Consider the following 26,726-nt stretch of genomic DNA (forward strand, 5'->3'; position numbering starts at 1 on the left):
GTTCAAAAATACCAGATGCATTGATATCCTTATCTAAGTTCAAGAACGAACAGTGGTTCAGCGCAGTTTTTCCTGTAGCTTTCAATGCGAACGCAATGCACTTTTGTGACGCTGAAGGGTTTTAGACGTCAGTTCTTACTCGTATACGTCAACTTGATACTCGACGTCGCTCACCTTGGGTTGTGACCTTGTCTTCGTAATGATATTTCATTTCTTCAATTTAACGAAATTTCAGGTCAAAATAATTCTGATGAAACCTTAACGTTATATGGCTTCATTTCGCGAAAAGAGCGCTTCTCATTAGTCTTCCAATTTTGAATTCGTATACCTATATAAAAAAATATTAATGCCCTTTGGTGATAATTTACCCATTCTTCATCACACAATTTTCTTGAATAGAAATTTGCGAGAATTCAAATGCTTTTAAAATCACATTTAGTGAATTTTATTGCCGGAAAGATTTATAAAACAACATTTTGTTTATTTCAAATAGTTCATGCGTATAAATATATACATTTAAAATTCATGCATTGTATAAATTACACCGCTTATTCTTGCTTCCCGCAGCTGGAGCTCAAAATATTAGATACCGGGTAGCGAATATTGAAACAAATTGAAGTTATCATTGTGAATGAACCTGTAAGAAAATGAGGGTGCATTATACATATTTTTTTCTCTACGTTGCTTTGAAACATTTCGTTTGCCTGTCGCTTACGGCGAGAAGAACGACGATGAACCACAGACCATCGTTTATAGAGAAAGATGAAGATAATCTCATAGAACAACAGACTTATGCAAATATATATGATGCTAATGGTAATAATGCATTCAATTTCATGAGAAATATCAATAACAATCACTTCAAAATAAAAAACAGAAGTTACCTCGACAACATATATAACCATCTAAATAACAACATAAATAAAAACATAAGGAACACATTCCGACATGTGCCTAAGAAGAGCGTGTTGCCGGACCACTGGCGTGAACTGTACGGTGAGATGTCATATATAATCTATTATACATTTAGGAGTATTTTGATTATGTGTGTAATTATATTGTAATACCCAGGAGCAGAGCAAGCGCGTTTCTTAAATACATACTGTGTCGGGATATTGCCGATTCCCGATTTTTTAGATTTTCCCGGGAATCTTGAGGCTTATGAAGACTAACTTGCATCGAGGAATACAAATTCGGTTCTAAAACTACCATTGAATAAAGAATACAAATGAGAAGTCTCTGATTTTTTACTCAATGGTTAAATTTATATTAAAAGTTAGTTTTTCAATTAGGATTAATTTCCAAGTAGAATTGTCATGCTAGCTGAGAGGATTATTTGATAGAGAGAGCCTTAAATCTCAAATATTTTCTATCCCAAGAAACGCAGATATTGATTGGTGAAATATGGTACTGACTGAAAAAAATTTAAAATGTTCTTTGTTAAACATCAAATAATAACATAAAAACATTTATAAACAGTCCCTGAACAGATTTAAAATTATAGAAATCTATATTTTTTTCAGCATAACTACCAATTGGGTTGTATTCTCATAGAAAAAATCGGCAAAATTATCGGATTTCGATGTATATGTAACCACATTACCATATGAAAATTAGGATATTTCAACAGATCTTATTTTACCGGAACAACACCCATCAAAATTACATACCTATACAAAACTATAAATTTTATTTTCCGCAGCACGTCGTTGTCAAATTTTTTCTTATTTATTAGTTTATTTTGAGGTAATAATTAATTATTAATAATAATTTTGCGTTAATTCCAGCGGACCGCTTCCTGAGACCTGTGGAGCCAATCGAAGAAAAACGTTTGCTTGGTGAGCGCCGCAGTCTGTAGATAATTTACAACATATATATATATATATACTTTGATCATTTTTAAATAAAACTTTTCTTCATAAACTAACTGTTAAGAGGTTTAATAAGTTGAACCGTTATACGGATTTCTCGCGAATAATTAATTGTAATTGCCTGAATGCAAGATCAACGTTTTAACCGCTCACGAGCGGAACTGTAATCAAAGCCAGTCATAAGTTCAATTATAGTTTTATAGATATTAGGATCAGATGCAACGAAAATAACTATATTTTCTCCATTTTACATGCAGGTAAGTGGTTAAAATTTCTACGAAATTTTTCAAAACTCGCATTAGGTTCTAGTACTTAGTAAAGCTCTTCTTGAAAAAAAAAAAAAATCTGCCAGGGATTGAGAAAGTAATCAGTCAAAGGATGGTTTATTGAACGCAATAACATGCGAAGTCGCATTGAGTTTATGACGAACGTCATCATAGTTCAGCCTACCTTCCAAATGTAGCGCACGTGGAGACTCCTGCCACCGTGGGCAAGCTGAAGTTCGGTGCTCCCATAGGTTCCTAGTCAAGCCCTAGTCGCCAAGCCACCCACCATAGCCACGTCTGTAGTCCACACATTGCTCAGATGAATGGGCGAGAACAGCGGTCGAGATCTCCAGCAGCAGAGTGGAGGAGGGCGGGGGGGAATGGTTTCTGGAGAGGCGTACAAGTTGAGTAGTGGCGTACAAAGTAGACATACAAAGTAGACTCAAATACCGTCACGGCGTAAAAAGTTGAGTCAAATGCAGCCAAGGTCGAAACGTCACCAACCGCGAACATCGACTGGCACAGGTGATGGACATCAGAAGACTGACGATTTTTCGAGACGGGAGAGCGACAAAAGTTACTGTTATGTTCCGATATGATCTGGAATGATTATTTTCTCTAAATTAAAAAAATTGTCTTTAGAATGAATGCGGCAGGAAGCGACAAAACGATAGGTGCAGAGTAAATTCCAAAGAACTTTAGTTGCATTAGAATTGCAATTAAATAATTGGAGCCGTGAGAAAGTTTGCATGAATTTTGCATATACTGAAATCGTACTGGGCTTAAATCCATTTCCTTAAAGCTCTATTACTTTACAAGCACAGTGGTCTCTAAATACAAATGTACCAACTTACCTGAACCAAAACGCAAAGATAACTTCAGGTTTGAGCTGTGGTAAGTCAGAATGTACAGATTTTACTGAAAGTGACTAGAAAGAAATACCATTTTAGAATAATGCGCCAAACGAATGGTTTTCTATTCAATTTTTCAGAACGAAGAGATGGTGTTTTCGAAGTCCAAGTTTTGGGAGCGAAGGACAACCTCAAGGTTCTTGTGGACGATAAACTGGTCAGTTAATTACATGGTTATGTGAAATTTTCAATCGCAATTAATTAGCAATCATTAGAACAATAAACGATGATAATACAAAAATATTATGGGAAGTTGAACGTTGCAAATAACACGTTGATTCAAAAAGATTAATTCTCTTCGGGAATTCGGGATTTCAGAATGTTCATCTTAGGCACAGCTGCATGAGTAAGAAGTCTGTCGGCTCGCAATTCCTTAAATTTATTTTATTTTGAACTAAATTTATTTTCAACTAACTTATTTTAATCATTAATCAAGAAAATTTATATTTTATCGAATTATTTTTTATGTCAATCTCGTGTATTTATTTTTTTGTCAGCCCAGTATTGGCCGGGCTTGATAATTACAGCAAATTTGTAAACTAAATTTTATCCCGTAATCCCGTTAGTAGAAACAAAACTTACTTATTCAAAATAAATGTCTTCAAAGCCACATTTTACATAGAACATATGATCCTCATAGAACATATGATCGACCGATAGAACATGAAAAAACTTAGTCGGGTCTTTTAAATTGAGCTTGTAATAATCAATTGCAAGATCAAATTTCTTATTGGTTAGAAAACAGGAAAAACCTTTAGGGAAACGAGGAAAGGATTGAAGAAAAGTGAGGGAAGGTTTGAATCAAAAATAAAAGTTATTTAAATAAAGGCATTAATTGAACACGCTTCAGCGGATATCGTAATTTGTGCCTTTGAGACGGTTCAATTGGTATATCTTCAGTGGGTTACATACGAACAAGTGCTGATGTAGAAATATTATGCCAGGTGTACAGTGCGGTGGGCGAGGCTTCGGACGGCGTGCACGCGCTGGCGCTGTCAGGCGACGGAGAAGTGATGCTTCGCCGCGACTTCCGTACGGGACAACCGGCGGAGACTGAACTGCTTGGACAAACCCTGACCAACCTGCAGCCCGGGGCTCTGGTCGTCTTGGTCATGATGGTGAGTGTGTTGGTCAGCTCGCAGTGACTCAACTGCTTGGACAAACCTGCAGCCCGGGGCTCTGGTCGTCTTGGTCATGATGGTGAGTGTGTTGGTCAACCCGCGGAGACTGAACTGCTTGGCCAAACCCTGACCAACCTGCAACCCGGGACTCTGGTCGTCTTGGTCATGATGGTGAGTGTGTTGGTCAGCCCGCGGAGACTAAACTGCTGGGCCAGATTCTGACCCATTTGCTGCTCGGGGCTCTAATCGTCTTGGTCATGATGGTGAGTGTTTTGGCCGAATTTGAAGAAATGATCAATTCGGTCATACCCTCAAATTCAGACTGCCTGAGGCCTGACTTCCTTGGTCATGATAGTGATGCAAGTTACGTATTTTTCAGGTAGAATTTTCGTGCCTATTAACATTACTAACGGGAACTGGAGAATCGTTTGGTAATTAATGTTATGCTTTGTTCAGTTCACTGCCGGGGACTTCCTGAGGAGCACAGAGCGCATGCTGCTGCAGCACCTGGGGATGAGGGGCGACACCGTGGGAGGAGCCCTCAAGTTAGGTGAACTTGTTTTTCCAGCGCATAACTTAATTACGCCATGCTTATTGAGTAAATTCCTTGGTGTACCTGGTGCCGTAATGTCAAATTCAATCAGAGTCTGTAACACCGTCAGTCAGCTACTGAGGGTTTTCCAATATAAACCAGCGAATCACATACGAGAAATTTAGCCTCTATATGTACATAAGCGAGTTTTGATAGCACGGCCCATGGAATAAAGTTTCCCTCAGAAAAATCGTCGATGCCTCTTAATACCTCTTTGCTCAGGGGATAGACTCTTCTCCATACCTCATCTCCTATCTTTTCAAGTATCCATCCAGATGCTGGCGTGGCGCAAGATATGGGCTCGTCTCCATACCTCAGCTCCTACCTATTCATCCAGGTGCTGATTTGGCGCAGGGTATCGGCTCGTCTCCATACCTCATTGACAACGCACAACTGAGGCAACGAGCTAGAGCTGAGTACGCAAAGAGATCTAAAAAACCTTACGAGGCACTGGTGCTCACACCGGATGGGAGAGAAGTGAAGAAAAAGCTGCAAAATGGTGAAAATCTATTTTTGGGATACACTGGATACGTTGACACTGACGACCCGTCTATACTCATCAGTGTTGTTCCTGAAAACTGGCCACCACAAAATGCTGAGGTGCTTTAATTTCTAACTACTAGTTATTTTGAACATACGATCAAAGCTATTGGGGAGAAGAATCTCTCCAGTAGATAAAGAAACTCACGTACAAATTGTTCCATATGTAACAAATCTGTATAATAATATTGCAAAGGGAAGTTTATGCTTTTCATCACCTAATGATATTCATCACATGAATCTTTGCCGTGGGTACCAGGTCTCAGCGGGAGCGCTGCCGTAGGCCACAAATTTTACTTTTAAATAAGACCTGGAGCCAACGCCCAGCTTCATCATGCATTAATTTAACTCAGACTCAGAGCTAGAAGCTGCAGACTACGCTTGAACTCCGTAATCCAGACAAGCGACACCGGACACACTGCCGATAGATAATAGCGCCCTAGGTCTTCAGCCAATGCTTAAAGCATGCTTGCTCATAAGCAGGCAGTTCTTCATCTGGCAGTACCTACTCCTGCCTAACCTCTTCTGGCTTAACCTATTCACGCTGTCCCGGCTCACAACCTTCTTGCAGTCAATGACTGGCTCTACCAGCACTCGTAGACGGCCTTTCTAACTTCCTGCAGCCAAACAGGTTAGGTTAGGTCCGCTCAGGTTTGTTTTGGGTGGTGAAATGTTGCAATTTTTGTAGGTTAGGTATGAAGAGGTTAGGTCGGAAGAGGTTTGGCCTGTTGAAGTAAGCCATGCTTACCTTTAGCTAGCTAATTTTGTGGCTGTGGACATACGGCGCTATGGCTTTGAGCACTTGACTTCATAGGCTATCATGCCCTCCAGCGTTCTTACCTACGCAAAGATATATAAACAAAATGTGAAGTGTGGCAAATCTGGCCTCCGGCATGCGCCCCGTCCCAGCAAGGTTTTCATAATGATTCTAGCATTAAATTTTATAGTCTTGAGCAGGAGCAGTTTGCGGCGCGTGTCTATCTGGAAACAGCCGTGGTCTTCAAAAGTTATAAGAACCAACAATCCAGCATTGATGTCTCAGTGCTCATACCCAAGGGCCGAGGTGAGTATCTATTGTGGTTAATTATCTAATATAAATTTTCGCTTGCTAGAATGATGGCTAACTCTTACATTAACGTACTCATCGATGATTACCTACAGAACGAGATCTGCAGTGAATAACTTATACAGGAACAGGATGTGCCTGGCACCGGGATCCCCGGCGACAGAAGCAGGCGCAGTTTTGTCGCCGCTACGAAGGGTATGGGACTTTGTGCCGCTGCAAGGACCCTTTGGACCCCCAGCGACTGCGGCGGTCATCGGTGATTTTTGACTTAAGAAAGACGTGTCATGCTTATTTTACTTTGTTACTATTCAACATGACCATATCGCACTGAACTTCGTAATAAATTAAGAAATTCTTTATCAATCGATTAATCGCCACTAGGTGTCAAGATGTCTAGAATATATCATGAAATTTAAAATAAAAACTATTAGCTGAAAAACAGTTTGCAAGTTGTGTCGCATTGATGCTAACGAAGACCTTGCCTTCAAAAGAACTTCATCCCCATGTCGGAGATCATCCCTATCGCGATGCTCACCGCCACCAGGTGTCACTTTTTTTACCGGTAAGTCCCAAACAAAAAGAAACAGTTTAGGAAATCCTTAATTCTTGATCTGACAGAATCTGACCATCGGACAGCAATGGCAACTCGGCCTCTTTATTTCACTGTAAAACTATTGTTACCCGGCCGTGATCTTCAATATTTGTATGTGCTTGATTGAGATAAATTGAAACAATTATACTTGAGTGCTGATCACTTAATTAAAGTGTAATATAGGCAGCTGATAAGTCTCCTACTGGCTACGGGTGCGGCTCAAACCGACATTTTGGTCCTCATCGATGGTCATCAGGAAGAGACGGCACAGCTGGCCGCGATCTTCGGGTCAGAAGCTCAATAATACTTTAAAAATCATGAAATAATAATAAATCTATCACCACTACTATTTCTTTCCAAGTAAATTTTTATTGGCCTGATACTTTCTCTGTACTTATGCGAGGATTAACAAAGTTGTGATATGGTATAATTCTTCTCTCACCAATTGCATTTAAATTCCCAGCTTGCCGGTAATTGAGCACCGCCACGAAGGAGACGCCGGTACCAGCACGCCTCTCAACGCGCACTTCAGATTTTCTTTGTTCACCGCCTTCTCGACCTTCCGCAACGCCTCTAAAGTCATCATCTTAGAGGACGACCTCATCGTCTCGCCTGACTTCATAAGGTTAGTTCATAATAACATATATACATGTTATTCAGAATGAAATGTTATCAACCATTGTGCCATCGTGGACAAATCTTGATTCCTTTGCACAGATCTTGATTCCTTTGGTCCCAGATTTTCAACTTTTAACTTTCACTGAGCCGTTTTCGTAACTCTTTTTGCATTTTTTTATGATCCGTGTCAGTGAATGACTGAATTTTCAGTGAAGTCAGTAAAAGAGGGTGCGAATAGAAAGAACAAACCTGTAGTAAAATTGTTTTCATCTTAAATAACGCGAGATATAGTCATCAAGGGTCGCTAGCAAGCGAGGGCAACGTGCACTGCCTCGCCAGCGTAGAACAATACAGCCTTTGTTTCAGGGCCACGCTCACCTCCTCTACCCTGAACACCTCTACAGCCGCTAACATCGCCGCTTTCTGAAAGCCGCTTATTCTCAAGTCTGTAACCGAGTTTTTACAGCACTTTGGAAACTTTATAATTTTTACTCAACTTGATTCAGTTTTTAACTTGTGTTTTTAGCTCTTGCATTTCATGATGGCTGGTTAAAGAGGGAAAAGAGGAGCGCCCAGTCGGCTCTAAATTAACAAGCTTTGAAATACAAGAAGAAGAGGTTCTCAAGCGCCTTATCGCTGTAAACCCAAACAAGTCATGTGGACCAGACGGCTTCCGCCCCAGATTACTCAAAGAGTTAGCAACTGTCCTAGCCGGCCCTCTGACGTCATTTTGCCGAAAAACTTTGAACGAAGGGATCTTGCCGGCTGACTGGAAATAAGCGCAAGTGACACCATAAATTGAAAAAGGTGGCAAAAGCTGTCCGGGCAACTATCGCCCTGTCAGTTTGACAAGTGTCGTTAGCAAGGTAGTGGAATCTGTTGAGAGGGATCGATTGATAGATCATTTGACTGATAATAATCTCCTATCAGACTGTCAACATTAATTTATTGCCGGGAGATCCTGCACCACTAACCTCTTGTCTACTCTAAACGAATGGACCCGCCTGCTGGACGAAAAGGAGCCAGTAGATGCAGTGTACCTTGATTTTGCCAAGGCATTTGACAGTGTCCCACATGAGCGGCTTTTGCGTAAATTGAAGTCTTTGGGAATTGAGAGTAATGTACTCAAATGGATCAGAGATTTTCTAGTAGGGAGGCGACAACGTGTCAGTATTGAAGAGTCCGTATCAGACTGGGCTTCAGTGCGCAGCGGCGTGCCACAAGGAAGCGTTCTTGAGCCTATTCAATTCATTGTGTTTATAAACGATCTGCCAGGAGCTGTGTCTAGCGTTTGCTCGATGTATGCTGACGACACAAAAATTTATAATACAGTGAAGAATACGTCGCAAAAAGTACAGTTGCAAGGTGATCTTGACAGGCTGGTTGACTGGGCTGATAATTGACATCTGCGTTTTAACGCGGACAAATGTATAGTTATCCACTTTGGCAAGACTAATGAACAGCAAGATTACAGTATGAGAAGACACGGTTGCAACGACAGAGTGATGATGTCGTAGTCGACAATGAAAAAAGATTTAGGAAATAATATCGACTATGAGTAGAAATTTTCTAAGCATGTTGAAGGTCAAGTCAATAAAGCCAATAAACGACTTGGACTGATCAGACGCTCAGTCGAGTTCCTAGATGCAGAAGCGATGAAGCAGTTGTTTGTTGCTGTCGTGCGCCTGAACCTAGAGTTTGGAAATGTCGTGAGGTCACCAAAATTTAAAAAAGACAAAAATTAAATAGAGAGTGTTCAAAGACGCGCAACAAGGATAGTTCCGGGCTTGAAAGGCAAGTCCTATGAGGAAAGATTATGAAGCTTCAAAGCCTCAGTTATCGACGTCTGCGTGGGGACCTCATTGAAGCATACAAGTATACTCATGGCTTATACAAGGTCCCAGAAGGATTACTAGAATTTGAAACAAGAACCAACACTAGGGGCCACGGCTATAAACTAAAAAACTGCGTTGTAGCACATCCATGCGACAACATTTTTCTCGCTTCGAGTCACCGACATGTGGAACAGCCTCCCTGATAGCATCGTTGACCCTCCGAGTATAAAAGACCTTCAAAAACAGACTAGAAAAGCTATGCAGCAGCATATGTTCAGTCTTAAAATGCCTAGCAAATTACAGACCAGGCATTAAGTCCAGCAGCTATCTCAATCAATCGTCAGTTATGGAAAGATCGGGTTCCAAAGGCCGGATCCCTTGTGAATCAAGTCACGAAAAGTTCAAGAATCGGAAACAGGCCATGGGCCTATTTCTTCAAGGCCGACACTTCTATTATATTCTATAAAATTTCAAGATGTGTGAGAACAAACAACGCCTATTGCATCTTTATTCGGTTATTTATTTCTGGTAGAATGTTTTGCTTCAAAAATTTTGAACACCAAAGACTGGCGAACTTTTTCGTCATAACGATCGTATGCGCGACCCTTGTTTCTGGACAAATGGCTGCAAGTTCTTTATGGTAAACGTATCATAGCTCTATTCTCTATCATGGTAGATTATTCCTTAGAAATTTCTTAGACAGATTAGAAATCACACCTTATTTTGAGATTTGTAAAGGCTGATACTGCACTCAACGGTTTCGTTTATTTCCCACATATTAGACGCAGCAGTTGGCTACACAGTACACTAAATCTAGCCCTGGAGCCAACGCTCAGCCTAAACATACACAGAGCATCATAGCTACGAAATCGCACATCAAGCTCTATAGAAACACCGGAAGCCACAAGTATATCCGAACTGCGTAAAGGTAAATTGACGCAAAACCTCAGTCGCTGCTCAAGCCAATCACGTTACCCTGACTCTGGCTCCACCTTCTTGCAGCCAATAACCCGCTCCACATCGTTACTTTCTCCTCTTCTCCAGCTTACAGCAGCCAATAAGGCTAGGTTAGATCCGGTTAGATTTGTTTGGTTATTACAGAAAATGTTTAGGTAGTGCAATGATGGGAAAACACATAGTCAGAAGCTTGGACTAGCTGGCCCCTTGATCCCTTCCCTCAAGAACGTAGCCAATAACACTTTTTGAGTGTATCATTATCAGCCGCAAGCCGCTAGACAGATCACATCCATTGAATTAGGCCAATCAGCCCACAGGAAAATGGCCTGACGTAGAATGACCCAGCATCGTATGCCAATACGTGAAAAAATTTTACACCACCCGGATGGAGCGTGCCGGAGCCGTCCGTATCTGTCCCGTGTAGACTCCTGCGTTTGGTATTTTTTTTGTATCCGAGACGAGACGAGACAACAGGCTCTGTCCCGGTTCGCAATAAAAACCGGGACAATTTTTAGCCCTCTGTAGGAATTCCGGGACGATACCGAGACGAGACGAGACATCCCGGTTAAAATAGGTACCTTAAAATTTCCCGGAATTTATAGCCATTTTAACGAGACATAACGAGACTAATCAATTATTGATGTGTTGTAAACTTTGGCTTACCATCATACATTTATACAGAGCTGGGCAGCGCTACTTTGAAATATAGCGGCCGCTACCGCTACATGCTCTAAATGTAGCGGCCGCTACCGCTACATGCTCTAAATGTAGCGGGCGCTACCGCTACTGCTACAATTGCTTAAATGTTATAGCGCCGCTACCGCTACCGAAAATGTAGCGCGCTACTGCCCACCTCTGGTAACAACAAACATGTTGACACTAGTAACAGGCTGAGGTTGACAACATTACACCGAAATCTTTCGTAGTTTTATTCTGTAATTTATATTATGTATGTATCATGCTGGATTTTAAATAATATTTAATACTATTAAGTAAAATCTAAAGGCTTTATCTATAAATGTAGCGGCAGCGCAGTAGCGGCAAAACCTCGTATCGCTACTTAAATATGTAGCGGGCGCTATCGCTACCGCTATAATTGCTTAAATGTAGCGCCGCTACCGCTACATGTAGCGCGCTACTGCCCACCTCTGCATTTATATAATAACTTGAGACGTATCCTTTTACTATTCTGATTGGAGCTCGGCAATTGAAATGATTTTTGCTACGAATACATGTTGTGGTTTAATATGGTACTTAATCTTGACAGACAAATAAAAATGGAAAAGCACGTATTTTTCAAAAATTGTGTTCTATGATGGTTTGGAGGAGGCCATACTAGCTGTAGCTGGTGACATCGGCTGACTGGACAGACTTTGATTTGCCTCCAGCTCAATCACAGAATCAGATTCATCGATCTTGCCTTAAGCAATCTCCTTCAACAAAAAAGTTTGGAAAGAAATATCAACAACATTTTAAAATACAACCAAATTTAAGTTGAAAAAAATATAATAGTTTGATCTTCAAAAAAGAACTCTAAATATCCATGTGTATCCTTTCTAAATAACGTTAAACAAGCACAAGTATTTGATAACAATTCAGGAAACTGCGCAATTGTGAAGATTTCCTGGAGGCGTAGCACAAAATTTTACTAAAGGCAGAGATAATCTAATACTAACTTCAGTATTATTAGGATTATCTTACCAGGACTCCACTCCACTGTCTACTAATTGGCCGACTAATCTAGACCCTGAGTCCCTACTCCCTATGCGCTCCACGGCGCCTGAACTCGTTTCGAACGCGTAATAAACTCGACTCATATTCGTACGGTTCCCATAAGTGCCATCGAAGCCTTAGTTAAGACTTAAGAGTAACATTTTTGACTCAATACTCAGCCATGCATACATCGACAGGTTTGCGGTGTTTGTCGGACCACTAATTAACTGCCATGTCAGTTAGTCAGACAAATTTTGCTAAATCTGCAATTAACTCAATTTAACTGGTAACTGTCTATGGCCCTATTAGCAATAAAGGGCTAACTTGTTATTCTTCAACCCATGTTTTCGAAATGATTCGTATCGCAATCGAATAACTTGTTTTGTCTTAATTAACTAAGACAAATCTCGCCTCGTCTCGTTATGTCTCGTTTCAAATCTGTCTGTCTCGTCCCGGTTCATAATTTACCGGGACACAAGTTTTAAAGTCCAGGACAGAAGTCATGTCTCGGATCATACGTTTATTCCGGGACAAATTTTACCCTCTGTCCCGTTATTTTTTTCCCGGAATTTTCTCGTCTCGTTTCGTCTGTCCCGGTTCATGTCGAGAAAATTATTTCGGGACGCAGGAGTCTAGTCCCGTGTGTCGAATCAGCCTACGGTCGAACGGTCACGCGTCGTACGACGATAAATTTTGGAGCAGAACTATGCTATCTGAAACCTAACCCCAGATGCTGTGAGCTAAAAGTTAAGTAATTTAGCGAAGCTGTGGAAGTCGCTCGTCGAAGGACGATGGATTTTGGAACAGAACTATGCTTTCTGAAACCTAACCCCAATGTTGTGAGCTAAAAGTTACCGTATGGTGGTGCACGGCAGGATTCATGCAGTTTCACTGGCGGGCAGGGCTGGTTGGTCTCAGTCCGTTGTCCGCAAGTTACAGTTCGAGATAAAGTCAGGGTATGAAGTGATGGTTTGATGCAACGTTCAGTGGTGGACAACCATTACTCGCTGGGCTATTCGCTTCAGAATATGGTGGCGCAAAGCTCTTAATATTTAAAGCAAGATGATATCACGGGCTAGTTACCGACGGATGGTTTAATCTCCGGCTGATTTGTGGTCATCCGGAAATATGCTAGACGTTCCTTGCATGGCTGATTGGTGCACATATTTGGTGGTGCACGGCTGCGTTCCCGAAACACAAACCCCTACAAAAACTATGCACTTGATGACATGGCTGCTGGACGCTGACGCCACACTACGTTATTTTATTTTCATTTGCAGCTACTTCCACCAGACGGCGTGGCTGCTGGACGCTGACGCCACACTCTACGTCGTGAACAGCTTCTCCCTCAACAGCTGCCCCACGGTCGCGGCTGACGCCACGCGTGTCAGGCGCTCACAAATGTTCCCCCAGTTCGGCTGGATGGTCACAAGGGAATACGCTCAAGAAATCCTTCATTTTTGGGTCGACAACTCGGTGAGTGTGACAGCACGGAGTTTGGGTCATGCGGCCATAACTGCTTAATAAGGTTTCTTGGGTAAAATAATTTGCCAGTCCCTGGGGCACAAGATTATATATGCGAGATTTCACAATAAAGATGTGGAAAAATCCAAAATTTATTGAAATACGCAGGCTATAAAATAGTGTGCTAACCATGAGCAAGAAAAAAGTTTATGAAAGGTTTGCAGTGGCAGTGAATGTCTGAGAATGTATGATGATTTTTTTAAAACTGCTGCAAACCAGACTTTTTTCCCGAAGGAGTTCGTTCTGGTGCTTGATGCACAAGAACAGTGTTGGGTTCTGTGGAGATGTATTATGCAGAGATCAATTATAATGCAATAGTTTTCAGGCAGTGCAACAACGAACGCGAGACTCCTAACCATAATCCGTCTGGTTGTGCACACCACGATCCATGCATCGATGCAAAAAGATTTTGCCTTTGTCGAACGAAATAAAAATTCTAGATGATTCCTTTTTCAAATTTGTAGCAATATTCATCCTTCTCAGCACTTGATACCTACTATTCAGAATCAGTCATTGAAAGTTGAAATGAGAAAAGGCGTCCAAAACAGAATAAAAAATAAAAATGAAAAATACAACTAAAAAAACACCGCGAAAACTTCACCGACACGTTCAAACCAAGGTGACTTTTTTGGATGATGTTGCTGTTGATCGACTATAACTGACCACTGATCTCTCTACACGTCGTGGGTTAACCCGGCATTTTCGACAGGTCGGGTTTCTGGCGGACATTTTTAGTCGTATCCAACAATAGGAGCTTTTGGATACTTCTCCCACTGGCAACACACGCGAAAAACAAAATTTCAAAGAAATTCCATAACAAAAAATTATCTCACAGGACACATCTTGGGACTGGGATTGGAGGCTACATCATCCGCGTCTTCGTCGGGGACGGCATGCACTGGTCCCGGAAGTGTCCCGAAGTTTCCACTCTGGTTCGTCTGGAGCTCACATCAATGGATGGAGCCAAGCCCTCATATTCTCCAATATGATCTACAACCACGACCCAGATGTCAAGCTTAAAAATTTACACCTGTATGTTAGTCTCATTTTTTCTATTGCTATCCATCATTTAACCACGTGCCACCGGGAAGACATTCGACTTGAATAAGTCCGACAAAATATTTATTTGAGAACTCTTGGCTTGCCATATTTTCGGACACATTTAAAAGAAAAACCTGAATTCTGAATCAATAACTAAAAAGAAGGCTGCTATAGATACTCTTGCCTGCATGCTTCAAATGAAGATTTCGACTCAATTCAGCTACAAAATGATATTACTTGGTTGTATTATAGGCATCGTTCAGGGACGCGCTCTGTTCAAAGACCCGCAATGTTCAGAGACATATATGTATAGCTCAGAGACGCACATAGCCAAAAGATGCTCATATAAGAGACGGACATATGAGAGACGCACATATAAGAGACGCCTATAGCCAAGAGACCAATATAGTTGAAAGGTCCACTTAGTTTAGAAGCCACAGGGAGATTAAAAATTCTTTTTATGATTGAAGGAATTTGACAATAAACTACCACAGATATACTTTGTTCTGTAGGCTTTATTTGTGAGTCTAAAAAATCACCATTTCCTGGTCCAATTGACTATTTTTACTGAAGAATCTTCCAATTTGCCTGCAATATTTGTAATAAGCTTGCAGAACTATAATTTAACGCCCTATTTAATTGAATTGTCATATATGCCTATATTTATGAATTTTTTCTTCTAAGCCGAAATTCCTTTCTAATTTGTGATCAAAATATTCACACTTATTTCAGACTCCAAGCTAACGTCTACGCTGATTATTTTTCGAGTGAACTCAGAAGGGCGAAAGTCCTTTCAATGGCTAATGGCTTCAACCCCTGCCTCGTGGAAACTATTCCGGAGGAACTGGTGACTAGAGTTAAAAAAGTTCACTGTGAATGCCTTAACAGCTTCCAATCATTCATTGACTTACTTCACTAGAGATTATTAAATGGACCGATTCCAGTCTCTTTTGTTCCAGCAGTTTATCCCAGTAAACAGTAGCTACTTTCTATAGAGACTCAAATATAAAAATTTTGAATTATCAAGTGGCATGCTCAGGCATGGTCGGGATTCAAATCCTTTAAATTGAATAAACATATAAATCCCGAAAAGTCTCTGCTTATTAATCTATTGATTTTGGTAAATCATTTGCGCTTGATTTTCATCAAGTGCAAGCTTTCAAATGAAAGATTATAATGCTATTAATAAACATACTGTTGAAATATATACCCATCTATGGCTCCTGCATTTGTACCTGTGAGAGATTATACATTATGGCTTATACGGAACTTTCTTAGTTTCTTTGAACTATCTCTATTGCTTAATAATTCTGTTAATAATTTTCTTCTTAATCTTGGGTCAAACAAAGAAAAATCGTTTAATAAGGTGAGTTTCCAGTTTGCCACTTTGCTGTAACCTACCCACCAGACGGTTGAAATAACGTTGATTAAACGAGTTTTACCGAATTCAATTCGTAATCAAAGATTTTTCTACATCATTTGCTTGGAGGCAAATGTTTTGTTAAAATCGAGAATTGAAAAGCAAAATAAAGAATGTGACAGAAAATTCATAAAAATCATAAATTCCTGGTAAATTAAATTACTTGTACAACTCGATATCATAATCAATAATTCCTGGTAAATTAGCAATTTAATTACTTAATGAATCTTAGTGTATATTAAACTCGATATAATTTTCATTAATTCCTGGTAAATTAGCAACTGAAGTAATTAATGAATCTTAGTGAATGATAAACTCGACAGTGAATATTAAATTTCCCCAGCGTCCCGGTCCCGTCATAATTCATCTGGAGGCCAACTCGTACAACGACCTCAATTCGTCCCTCGTTCTCCTGGCTAAGGTTTGTGATACAGACAATATTGTCGATAATACAATAATATTCATGATTGGTAATATGAAAAATGTAGACAATTGCGACTGATAATACTAACTTGTCAAAAATAGTTCGACATGGTAACTTATATAATATAAAATTATGTTCAATGATAATTAATCGATTTACGAATCATGTTCAATTATTATTTATTCAGATTCTATGTATGAAATACGAATTTAATGATAATTATTTCTGATTAAAAAAGATTAACAACTCATAAAGTGCGCGGTTTCAAAATTACTTTTGAAGGGAAAAATTCTACGGGCAACGATAGAACTGAAACGAGTATTCCGGGCTAAATTCTTTTAGTAAGTAAAATAATAGCTTTTCCGTCATATAATTGTACAAAAATTTTTATATAATTATAACTTGGGTAAAATTTACAGAAAAAAATTTTCCCCAGTGCCTACACACTTACCCGGATCACGCTTTTGACAACTACGAAGGTGTGGTGCAGTACACCATCACGGACATCACTCCACACACCACACTTTACGCCGTGGCCTGTCCCATCTCACCATACTGGTATGAGTAGAATGCTGGTATTTGTAATATACTGGGAAGTGTAATACACTACTGTTTGTAATATACTGTTGTGTTTAAAATATTGTTGTGTAGCCATTCAAACTGGTGGTAACATTTTTGTGGGCAAAAATTTTCGGAACCATTGTTACGGAGCCCTTATTGACTGGGCGTAATTCAAAACCATACGCTTATTTTGAGTTGAGTTCTGACCGTGATTGAGGACGCACGTACGTGTTTGCGGGTCCCAACTTTCTCCATTTTTACTATGCCGGTTTGATTTTTCTCTCGAATTTGTACCGAAACGATTTCAGTGAAAGGTTCAATTTTAGTGCAGTTCAGTAAAAATTGTGCGAATAGTGGGAAAAACGGCTAGTACAAGTGTTTTATTCCCGACAAATGCCAGCGCATGAATCGAGGGAAAGTTTGGTAGCTTGTTGGGGACCCTCGGCGACTGACTGTAAACCGGAGAACAACGGTGCCTTAATAAGTACGCTCAGGCCTCGCCTTCCTATACCCTCCCCACCCTCTTGGCCCCTACACCTCCTCCTCTCCACCCGCCTCCAGCGTCGATCCCTTGATTCTCCCAGTCTTTCCCTCGCCAGCTGCAGCTCAGCTGTTTCTCCAGCCGAAATTTTCGAGGGAACTTCACTATACTCAACTCAACTCAGTTTTGTATGTTTCTCCGTCCTTTTCTGTATTTTTATCCGTCCTTTTCTCCGTTCAAGAGATCTAGTTCGTGCATTTAATAATGACTGGACAGAAAATAAAAAAGATAGTCGAAAAGCCCTCTACGGCCTCTAGAGAAAGCCCTCTACGGCCTCTAGAATAATAATAAAACCAAATCAGCCCAGCTACAGATGAAAGTTTGCAAGTACTGCAAAGAGATCTCTCTGAGCGAAGTTCAGACGGTCACCTGTGAACAATGCGAAGATCTCATTTGTATCAGCTGTTCGAAGTTGAGCTCTAAGGAGTACACATTTCTCCAGAAATCTAAATTCCTTCATTGGTTTTGCCGTGATTGCGAAAAACAGCTCTTGGTGCTCGAAAATGAGAGGAATCGGTGAAAGAGCACGGCAATGAGTCGAAATTGTTGAATGATGTAGTAAACTCCTTGAGTGAGATAGTGCGCTCGCCGAGTGACAAACTGAGCTCGCTATGCAATGAGCTGACTGAAGTGAAAGCGTAGCTGAAAAATACGGAAGAAATAGAAGTAAAGAACAAAACAACTGATTTATCTGAAGTCGCTAGTGAAAGTTCACGTAAATTACTTGATAGAGAACGTAGGAAGGCCAACCTGGTCTGGTTTGGGATTCCAGAAAGTAACGCATCTGATGCTAAGGACCGAGTGATGTATGACTCGACATTTGTTGTAGACTGTTGCAGCAAGGTACTCAACACATCGATTGATGTTATATCTTGCAAGAGGTTACGCTCGAAGGATGCTGCTGCCAACACTTTCAGACCTCAGCTGGTGACTGTAAAGGATTCTGCTCAGGTCTGGAGGGTGCTGAAAACAGCGAGAAAGCTTGGAAAATCCGCTGATTACAAGTCAGTTTTTGTAAAGAAAGATTCTACCCCCTTAGAAAGGGCGGTTTTTCGCAAGAAGTTGCAGGAGAGAATCAGGCGGAAAGGCACGGAAAATCAGGTCAATCACTTCCAAGCTGCCAAGACAATACCGGCTGCTCACGGACAGTCAGAGGAGATGGAGGACAAGTAATTAGTAGGAATGGTGTCCGTAGATCAAGGCCTGTAAATAATGTAGGAAGTAACCGCATACATCAAAGTGAACGTTCACAAAAAGTTTTAAAATGTTTTTGCAAGTTTTTGCACGAACCCGGATTCCGTTTTGAACAAAAAAAGTGAACTGTTAACTGTGATCGCAAACGAGTGTATAGACATTATTTGTATTACAGGAACACTGTACCTGAACACTCCCTGTAAATTGTATCTGTTGAATTTCAGCTGCCAGGTTTTGATTGTTTTCATAACTTAAATGAAGAGCAGTGCAGTAGAGGTGTAGCTCTGTGGGTTAGAACCTCTTATGGGGCCCAGCAAGTTAAGTTATGTGCAGAGCATCAATCAGCTAGAGAATCAGTGTGGTGCGAACTTACTCTAAAAGGCAAAGATAGCCTCCTCATAGGGGTCATTTACAGATCCCCTAACAGCTCCTCAGATAACAATAAAGTACTAAACAGCCTTTTACCGAGCATGTCATTCAGCAGGTCGCATACGTTGACCGTTGGTGACTTTAGCCATCCAGAAATAGACTGGGCAGATGAATCTTCTCCAAGAGATGGGAATCACCAAGCATCCTTGTTCTTGGAGTCTGTGCGAGACTCATTTTTAATTCAGAACATCACCAAGCCAACCCATTTTAGCGGTAAACAGACCCCAAATATTCTAGATCTTGTGTTTACTAGTGAAGAATCAATGATAGATGAGCTTCGCCACGAGGCTCCGTTGGGCAAAAGCCAACACCAATCATTGCTTTTCATTGCTTTTCAATATTAAGTGTTGTGCAGAAAAGACGCTTCGGAAGCGTGAACGTTTGAACTTTGCGAAAGGCGACTATGATAAACTCCGTGAAACGGTGAATGCGGCGAATATTTCCGACTGTATTAAGGTCATGAAAGTGGCTGATTCATAGTCGTTTTTCAAAGACACGGTTATGTCTGCAGTTGATGCTTGTGTACCCAAGATTACGTTTGGAGGAGTCAAAAAGTCCCAGTGGATGAACAGTGCAGTTAAGACTCAGCTAAAGACCAAGAAAGAAGCATACAAGCGTTATTTAAGAACTCACAGCGAGTCTGATTATAACCTGTATGCCAGAGCTCGAAATCAAGGTAAAAAAGTTTGTCGCACTGCAGTGAAAAACTTCGAAAAAATATTGCTAAAAATTCAAAAAAGAATCCGAAAGCCTTCTTTTTGTACGATAGTTTGAAGTGTAAGTCAATGGAGGACGGTATATCTGATTTGAAAGTAGACCAACGAAAGATTTCCTCTGATGAAGGCAAGGCTAACGTTCTTAATCAGTTCTTCAGCAGTGTGTTCACAGATGAGGACTTGAACAGTATTCCAGATATTGAGGAGCGCCAAGCCGGCTCAAAGCTACGTAACATGTTTTGAAATACACGAAGAAGAGGTTCTCAAACGCCTTATTGCTGTAAATCCAAACAAGTCATGTGGACCAGACGGCTTCCACCCCAGATTGCTCGAAGAATTAAAACCCTTCTGGCCGGCCCATTGACAGTATTCATTCAAAAAAACCTTGAACGAAGGAACTTTGCCGTCCGACTGGAAAGAAGCTCAAGTAACACCATTGTGCAAAAAAAATTTAACTCCGTACTCACTGCAGTGACTGACAGCGCATTTTCTCGTCGACGAAAACTTGAGGTCACTGACAGACGGACGGACAGACAGACAGACGGACGGACGGACATGCGAGCACAATATTGCATTTTTTCCATAAATGAGAAAATGCGCTAAAAAGGTGACATAAGCAGCCCTGGCAACTATCGCCTTGACAGTCTGACAGTGTTGTTTGTAAGCTAATGGAATCTGTTGTGAGGGATAGGAATATCGATCACTTGACTGCTCACCATCTCATATCAGATTGTCAACAGGGTTTTATTGCCGGTAGATCCTGCACCACTAACTTATTATCTACGTTGAACGATTGGACTCGCCTGCTGGACGAAAGGGAGCCAGTGGATGAATTGTACCTCGATTTTGCCAAAGCATTTGACAGTGCTCCGCATGAGCGGCTGTTGCGTAAAGTGAAGTCTTTGGGAATTGAGGGAAACGTACTCCAATGGATCATAGATTTTCTAGTAGGTTGACGACAGCGTGTCAGTATTAGCGGAACCGTGTCAGACTGGGCATCAGTGCGCAGTGGCGTGCCACAAGGAAGCGTTATTGGGCCTATTTTGTTCGTTGCTTTTATAAACGATTTGCCAGAAGCAGTATCCAGCGTGTGCTCCATGAATGCCTACGACACAAAAGTTTATTACACAGTGAAGGATGCATCAAATAAAGCGCAATTACAAGATGATCTTGACAGTTTAGTTAACTGGGCTGATACGTGGCAGCTACGGTTTAATGCTGACAAGTGTAAAGTACTTCACCTCGGGAAGAACAATGAACAGCAAGATAACAGTATGAGAAGACATGGTTGCAACGAGAGAGTAATGATTGAAAAGTCTAGTGAGGAAAATGATCTCGGAGTTTATGTCGATAAGGAGCTGAAATTTTCTAAGCATGTTGAAACGCAAGCTAACACATCCAACAAGCTTCTTTTCTTCTAACACATCCTTCAAACTAATCAGACGCTCATACGAATTCCTAGATGCAGAAGCGATGAAGCAGTTGTTTGTTGCTGTCGTGTGCCCGAATCTAGAGTTTGGAAACGTTGTGTGGTCACCGAGATTTGAAAAGGAAGTAAATTTAATAGCGAATGTTCGAAGACGTGCAACAAGGATAATTCCAGGCTTGAAGGGCAAGTCCTACTCCTATGAAGAAAGATTGAAGATTATGAAGCTTCCAAGCCTCAGTTATCGACGTCTGCGGGGGGACCTCACTGAATTATACAAGTATGTTCATGGTTTATACAAAATTCCCGAAGGATTACTAGAATTCTAGTAGCTACTTCAAGCTATCGTCAGTCATGAAAAGATCCGGTCAAATGACACGATTTTAGATCTTCTGTGAACAAGGCACGAAAAGGAAAAGAATCGGTGACAGGCCACATCAAGCCTACACTTCAGCGCCGAGATCACTATTTGTATGTTATGTTATACATAACCTATTCCGCAATAACCCATCAGGTTCGACACGTTTCTCTCAGTTCATCACACGAAGGAAACAAATACGACCAAATATTAAGATTTCATTCGAAACAAAAGATGACAACAAGTGTGCAAGAATCGAAGGCTAGTCTAGGCTTCGAAGGTCTCCCTGCATGAGAGATGAACATTACGGCTCGGTTTAAAAAATGGGCAAGCCATAAACACATAATAAAGCTTAACAAGAATTTTTAACAGCTAAATTTGGACAGTTATAATTTCACGCACTTAACTGCAAGGCCATGAAATAAGACAACAGCACTGGTCCTACTTTAAAACATCGGTGATAAGAACACATTACACACATTTTCCTTGAGGTGGCGCAAACAGAATAAGGCTATGAGTGACTCTTAACCCGGACTTGAAGGTCAGCCCGGCAACATTGCAAACACGTCTGGTTTATTTATTAAAAAGACATTCAGAACAGTCCAGGTTTCACTCCTCTACACAATGAACAATTTTTACTTAGGTATTCGCTATATATATATATATATATAAAGTCATGATTCCACTTTACCGGACTTTAATTACTTTTTTTTTGCTACCGGGAATATATATATAAATAAAAAAAAATAAATATATATATATGTATATATGTTTCATTGAAGACCAAATAATTTGTTTTATTCGCAATTTTCTTATTAGTTTCTTCGATATATCGAACAATATTTTTAGTTTGAACTGGTAAATCGAAAATCAGGTTACCGATGGACATTTTTATTTCGTTAACGACGTTTCGAATGTTTCAATCATTCATTATCAAGTTAGAAGGCGCATTGAGTGACGAGATTTGGGTCGACATAAGTACAAAATCATGTAAATAGAAAACAGAATTGGTTACAGAATTGGTTACAAAAACAGAATTGGTTAGAAATAATGCCTAGTCACTAAAATATTAAGATGAACAAAAATCAAAACACCAAAAATTACTCCGAAAACAGTCTCAAGGTTCTGATAAATCCAGTAGCTTGTAGGTTGATGGCTGGGGTCCTATCCTTAATGATGAGGGCCTCAGCTATCGCGAGTCGGTTGGCGTCGGGGCATCGCATGACGACGCTGGTGCACTCCTCCAGCACCGTACGAGTGATGGTCTCGTTGTGGGCTTCTATCAGGTAGTTCCCTGGTCCACCAGACTGAATGTGGCACGTGAGACGTCGGCTTAATGTCGTGGTTGTGAGTCCGATGTAGTCCATGTTGGGGAGAAGTCTACAACCTTCTCTAGACTACATTGGTCTCTTGGAAAACTCCCGTTTTTTTGCAGGGGTTATTGTTCATTACAAGATTGTGTATTTTCTTGTTTTTATAATAGATCAGTAGTTTAATTTTATTGTTATTTAAGCTCACGATGTTGTTGTGAACGATGGATTGGAGGATCCGTTCATCTGCTCTATAACCGCTTGTCATTTGATTCTCGTAATAGATGGTTGCTACGTTAGCGTTAGTCTCTGGTTCGTTGTTGAGTCCGCTCTGGTTTGATCGAAGCTTCGAGATCTCTGCGTCAATTGTTCTATTTGCAAATCCATTATTGACTAAGATTCTTTTGCAATTTCTCAGTTCCGTATTCAAGTCATTTTCAGATGAGCAGGTTTTGAGAGCTCGTTGAATGAGGGCACGTATTGCGCTTCTTTTGTAGCGCTCAGGGCATTCGCTGGCGGCGTTCACGACTCTCTCGACAACTGTAGGTTTCCGGTATACTTTGGTTACGAATGAATTATTTTTGGCTTGGACGAATATATCTAAAAAGGGCAGAGTACGATTTCGGCCGAGCTCAAAGGTAAACTTCAAGACAGAATTCATTTCAAAGGCCAGTCGCAGATTCCTCAACTGTTCCTCATCTCGAACGACAACGAAGATATCATCGACATACCGGCAATACAATTCAGGCTTGATTTGTTCATCTGAAAGCACTCGATTTTCGATTCCGCACATATAGTACTCAGCAAAAGTAGGACCAAGAGGACAGCCCATGGCAACGCCGTTGGTTTGTCGGTAAATTTTGTTGTCGGGAGTCCGGAAAGGCGATTCGGAAGTGCAGAGTCGGAGATCGAGGAGAATTTTCTTAGGTATTGGTGGAGCCGGCAAAGTTGGATGAGAATATACGTGCTTGGCAATGATTTCTAACGTTTCTTCAGTAGGGACGTTGGTGAAGAGGCTGGTGACATCAAGTGACGCGAGAAGGCCAGTTGGGCGTGCAGCTCGGAGGATTTCCAAAAAGTCGTCTCTAGATTTCAAGGAGAATTGCTTTGGGATATACGGTTTTATTATAGTATCCAGTTCTTTTGCTGTTTTGTAGATTGGAGACGTGACTTGAGAGATGATGGGTCTGAGCGGATTGCCTTGCTTGTGGGTTTTAACGTTTCCGTAGAGGTAACCGGGAGAGTAACTTCCGACGATAGGCGTGAGTTTTTTAGATCCTACAACGGAGTTGGCAGTGCTGAATGCTGATCAGTTTGTTAGCTTTCCGTTGCAGCTGTTCCGTTGGGTCACGTGCGATGCGACAGAATTTGGAGTCATCGGAAAGAATGTCACTGATTTTTGATGGATATTCAGTTTTGTACAAAATAACAAACAAATTACTCATGTCAGCTTTACGGATCACAATTTGATCGTTATCTTTGAGATCTTTTGCAGCCTGGCGTAGAGCTGGTGTGGGAATTGAAGATTTATATGTTCCTCGTTGTTTCGTTGCTTCCGCTCTTAGTTGATCTTTCAAGTTGGGATTGATTTCAATTTTGTTTTCATTTTTTAATTTCAATAAAGATTCGTACAACAATTCCAATTCCATTTTCTTCTTTATATTGTTAAATTTTGACATCACGTGACAATTCATTCCGAGATTCAGAAGTTCGGTTTGGTTTTCGTCCAGAGTGTGAGAGGAGAGGTTAATGTACCCATCAGTATATTGCGGTAAGCAAATGTCGCCTCTGTAGAGGCGATTTAGTTTCCTTAGAGTCCGGAGTTTGACGCTGTTGTTGTGGGAGTCACGAAGTCTGGTCAATTCATCGAGGATCTTGCGATGGCGTTGCTCGTTGGTGATATCTTGAGACAGCTTTCGAAAACCTTCGGCGAGTTTAAACATTCGAAACGTCGTTAACGAAATAAAAATGTCCATCGGTAACCTGATTTTCGATTTACCAGTTCAAACTAAAAATATTGTTCGATATTCCGAAAAAAAACTAATAAGAAAATTGCGAATAAAACAAATTCTCTGGTCTTCAATGACACCAGTTTGAAAGAAGAAATTCTGCCAACATATACTAATATGTTTATATATATGTATATATATATATTATATATATATGTATATATATATATCTAATATATATATTATATATTGTGTTATTAGCGTGAAATTTAATTTTCTTTGCACAAAATTTCACGCTACATTGCTAAAATTTAGTGCAATTTTCTACCCTGGTCAGTGGGATCATTAAAAACGCGACGATGACGCCACATCGTCCAGGCGCCATGGAGCAAGTGTCACGGTATGACGGCGCCTGGAGACTTGCTAGGTGGTACAGCAACACCAGGGAGGTACGCTACTCCAACCACAGTGCACCGTATTACGGCCTGGCGTAGACGTAGCCTCAAAGTGGTGCGCCAATCTGTACGTGGTACAGCAACACCAAGGAGGTGCGCTACTCCAACCATAGAGCGCAGTATTACGGCCTAGTGCCAAAGGATACTGGTTGAATAGAACCACAGGTGAACGCATTACGACCTGAAATAAATTTCAAGAAAGATTTAATATTGTTTTAGTTAGAAATGTGAATTTTTTATCGGAAGAGTTCCTGACGGTAGTAAACCCATTCGATCTGAACACTGTTTAGGCAAAGCTTTCTGTTTATTCTATTCACTTACATGAATTTAGATGGCTATTCATTCACTGCCTAAATTTTATGCTGGAATGTTAACTGCTCGACGTGAATGCGCCCAGCTGAATGAGGACGTGGTTGTAAACGGCCTGTTCTACCACTCCTCCCTCTATGCTCCGCCAGTCTAGAATGACGATTTCGTAACGTCGTACCAGCGTAGGCAGGTATGCACCGCGCCCAATTGCATTTACAAACTAGACACGATCGCACATGGATAAGGAGAATAGCTCTCCCAGCAGGCATCTGACGTTGAAACAACGTTGATTATTGGTTGATTTCAGGTTGAAATGTTGAAAAAACAAAATTAAATGTCATATCAACGTCGAAATCTGACCAACACTAGAATTAAGGGACATAAAACAACCTTATTCCAACGTTGAAATAACGTCGATATTGGCACGTTGAATTTATACTAATTTTTAAACGTTGAATCAATGTTGATATCAGGTTGAGATGCTGAACAACCCAAATTATACGTCCAATCAACGTCGAAATCTGATCAAAACTAGAACGGATGTAAAATAATCTAATTTCAACGTGGAAATAACGTCGATATTAGTACGTTGAATGTTTACTAATTTTTAAACGTTAATTCAATGTGGATTTCAGGTTGAAGTGCTGAACAACCAAAATTAAACGTCATATCGACGTCGAAATCTGACTAACACTAGAAGGGACGTAAAACAACCTTATTTCAACGTTGAAATAACGTCGATATTGGTATGTTGAATTTTTACTAATTTTTAAACGTTAAATCAATGTTTATTTCAGGTTGAAATGCTGAACAACCAAAATTAAACGTCTGATCAACGTCGAAATCTGACCAAACTAGAACGGACGTAAAGCAACCTTATTTCAACATTGAAACAACGTCGATATTGATACGTTGAATTCTTACTAATTTTTAAACGTTGAATCAATGTTGATTTCAGGTTGAAATGCTGAACAACCAAAATTAAAC

At 40.5% G+C, this 26,726-nt stretch overlaps 1 protein-coding gene across 1 annotated transcript; it reads left to right on the forward strand.

The window, feature by feature from the left end:
- Nucleotides 1-731: 731 nt before the first annotated feature.
- Nucleotides 732-25,469, forward strand: LOC108677702 (protein O-linked-mannose beta-1,2-N-acetylglucosaminyltransferase 1). The gene is made up of 17 exons (XM_047884625.1): nt 732-816; nt 1,788-1,838; nt 3,129-3,205; nt 3,993-4,166; nt 4,626-4,719; nt 5,099-5,361; nt 6,259-6,364; nt 6,493-6,623; nt 6,856-6,929; nt 7,143-7,247; nt 7,423-7,584; nt 13,363-13,558; nt 14,442-14,638; nt 15,380-15,494; nt 16,411-16,488; nt 16,928-17,049; nt 25,313-25,469. The coding sequence occupies exons 1-17, from the start codon at nt 732-734 to the stop codon at nt 25,467-25,469; spliced, it is 2,187 nt and encodes a 728-aa protein (XP_047740581.1).
- Nucleotides 25,470-26,726: the final 1,257 nt, after the last annotated feature.

The sequence above is a fragment of the Hyalella azteca genome, unplaced genomic scaffold (assembly GCF_000764305.2).
Source record: "Hyalella azteca isolate HAZT.00-mixed unplaced genomic scaffold, Hazt_2.0.2 contig15760, whole genome shotgun sequence".
In the NCBI taxonomy this organism is placed as follows: Eukaryota; Metazoa; Arthropoda; class Malacostraca; order Amphipoda; family Hyalellidae; genus Hyalella; species Hyalella azteca.

Coding starts and splice junctions, on each gene's coding strand:
- LOC108677702 (XM_047884625.1), top strand. CDS start 732: ATGAACCACAGACCATCGTTTATAGAGAAAGATGAAGATAATCTCATA. Junction 817..1,787: donor AAATATATATGATGCTAATG/GTAATAATGCAT, acceptor CGTTAATTCCAG/CGGACCGCTTCCTGAGACCT. Junction 3,206..3,992: donor TTCTTGTGGACGATAAACTG/GTCAGTTAATTA, acceptor ATATTATGCCAG/GTGTACAGTGCGGTGGGCGA.